The 1,223-nt window shown below is 47.8% G+C and overlaps 1 protein-coding gene across 1 annotated transcript; it reads left to right on the forward strand.

The window, feature by feature from the left end:
* On the forward strand, positions 1–933 carry LOC122430699 (putative olfactory receptor 10D3). Its single transcript, XM_043451541.1, has one exon. It carries the CDS (start codon positions 1–3, stop codon positions 931–933), a length of 933 nt encoding a protein of 310 aa, XP_043307476.1.
* Positions 934–1,223: the final 290 nt, after the last annotated feature.

The raw sequence follows: 1,223 nt of genomic DNA on the forward strand, positions 1-1,223 counted from the left end.
ATGAAGAACTGCTCTGAGGTGACTGAGTTCATCCTGTTGGGAATCCCGCACACGGAGGGGCTGGAGACTATACTCTTTGTCCTGTTCTTGCCCTTCTATGCCTGCACCCTGCTGGGAAACATGTCCATCCTTGTGACCGTTCTTTCTTCTAATCGCCTTCACACACCTATGTATTTTTTCCTGGGGAACTTGTCTGTGTTTGATATGAGTTTCTCCTCTGTGACCTGTCCTAAGATGCTGCTCTACCTCATGGGACTGAGCCCACTCATTTCCTACAAGGACTGTGTCTCCCAGCTCTTCTTCTTCTATTTCCTTGGCAGCATTGAGTGTTTCTTGTACACCGTGATGGCCTATGACCGCTTCACCGCCATCTGTCATCCTCTGCGGTATGCGGTCATCATGAACCCTAGAGTCTGCGTGGCCTTGGCTGTGGGCACGTGGCTGTTAAGATGTGTCCATTCCAGCATCCTGACTTTGCTTACCTTCACCCTGCCATACTGTGGTCCCAATGAAGTGGCTCACTTCTTTTGTGATATTCCAGCACTCTTACCCTTGGCCTGTGCTGATACATCCTTGGCCCAGAGGGTGAGCTTCACTAACGTTGGCCTAGTATCTCTAGTCTGCTTTCTCCTAATCCTTGTGTCTTATACTCGAATCACCATCTCCATCTTGCAGATTCCATCAACTGAGGGCCGTCGCCGGGCCTTCTCCACATGCAGTGCCCACCTCATCGCCATCCTCTGTGCCTATGGACCCATCATTACTGTCTACCTGCAGCCCACACCTAACCCCATGCTAGGAACTGTGGTGCAAATTCTGATGAATCTGGTGGGACCAATGCTGAACCCTTTAATCTATACCTTGAGGAATAAAGAAGTAAAAACAGCTCTGAAAAAAGTATTGTATAGGACAAACCATGTTCCTGAGGTTTAAAAAGAATGGCTGGAAGGGTTGATGATGTGGAATTCTTTCTGCCCCAGTATGTGAAATTTTTCTCTGGAATTCTTACATGTGGCTTTTCAGCCCATGCTGTCTGTTTTATTTTCTTGTATTACCTAAGCCCCTCATCATAGCTTCAGAATAGCATGTTGTTGTTATTCAGTCACTAAGTCATGCCTGACTCTTTGACCCCATGGACTGTAACCCACCCTGCTCCTCTGTCCATGGGATTCTCCAGGCAAGAAAACTGGAGTGGGTTGCCATTTCCTTCTTCAGGGGATCTT

Source organism: Cervus canadensis, chromosome 29, assembly GCF_019320065.1.
Source record: "Cervus canadensis isolate Bull #8, Minnesota chromosome 29, ASM1932006v1, whole genome shotgun sequence".
NCBI classification, from domain to species: Eukaryota; Metazoa; Chordata; class Mammalia; order Artiodactyla; family Cervidae; genus Cervus; species Cervus canadensis.

Excerpts from the sequence above, each read along its gene's own strand:
- LOC122430699 (XM_043451541.1), top strand. The coding sequence starts at position 1 with ATGAAGAACTGCTCTGAGGTGACTGAGTTCATCCTGTTGGGAATCCCG.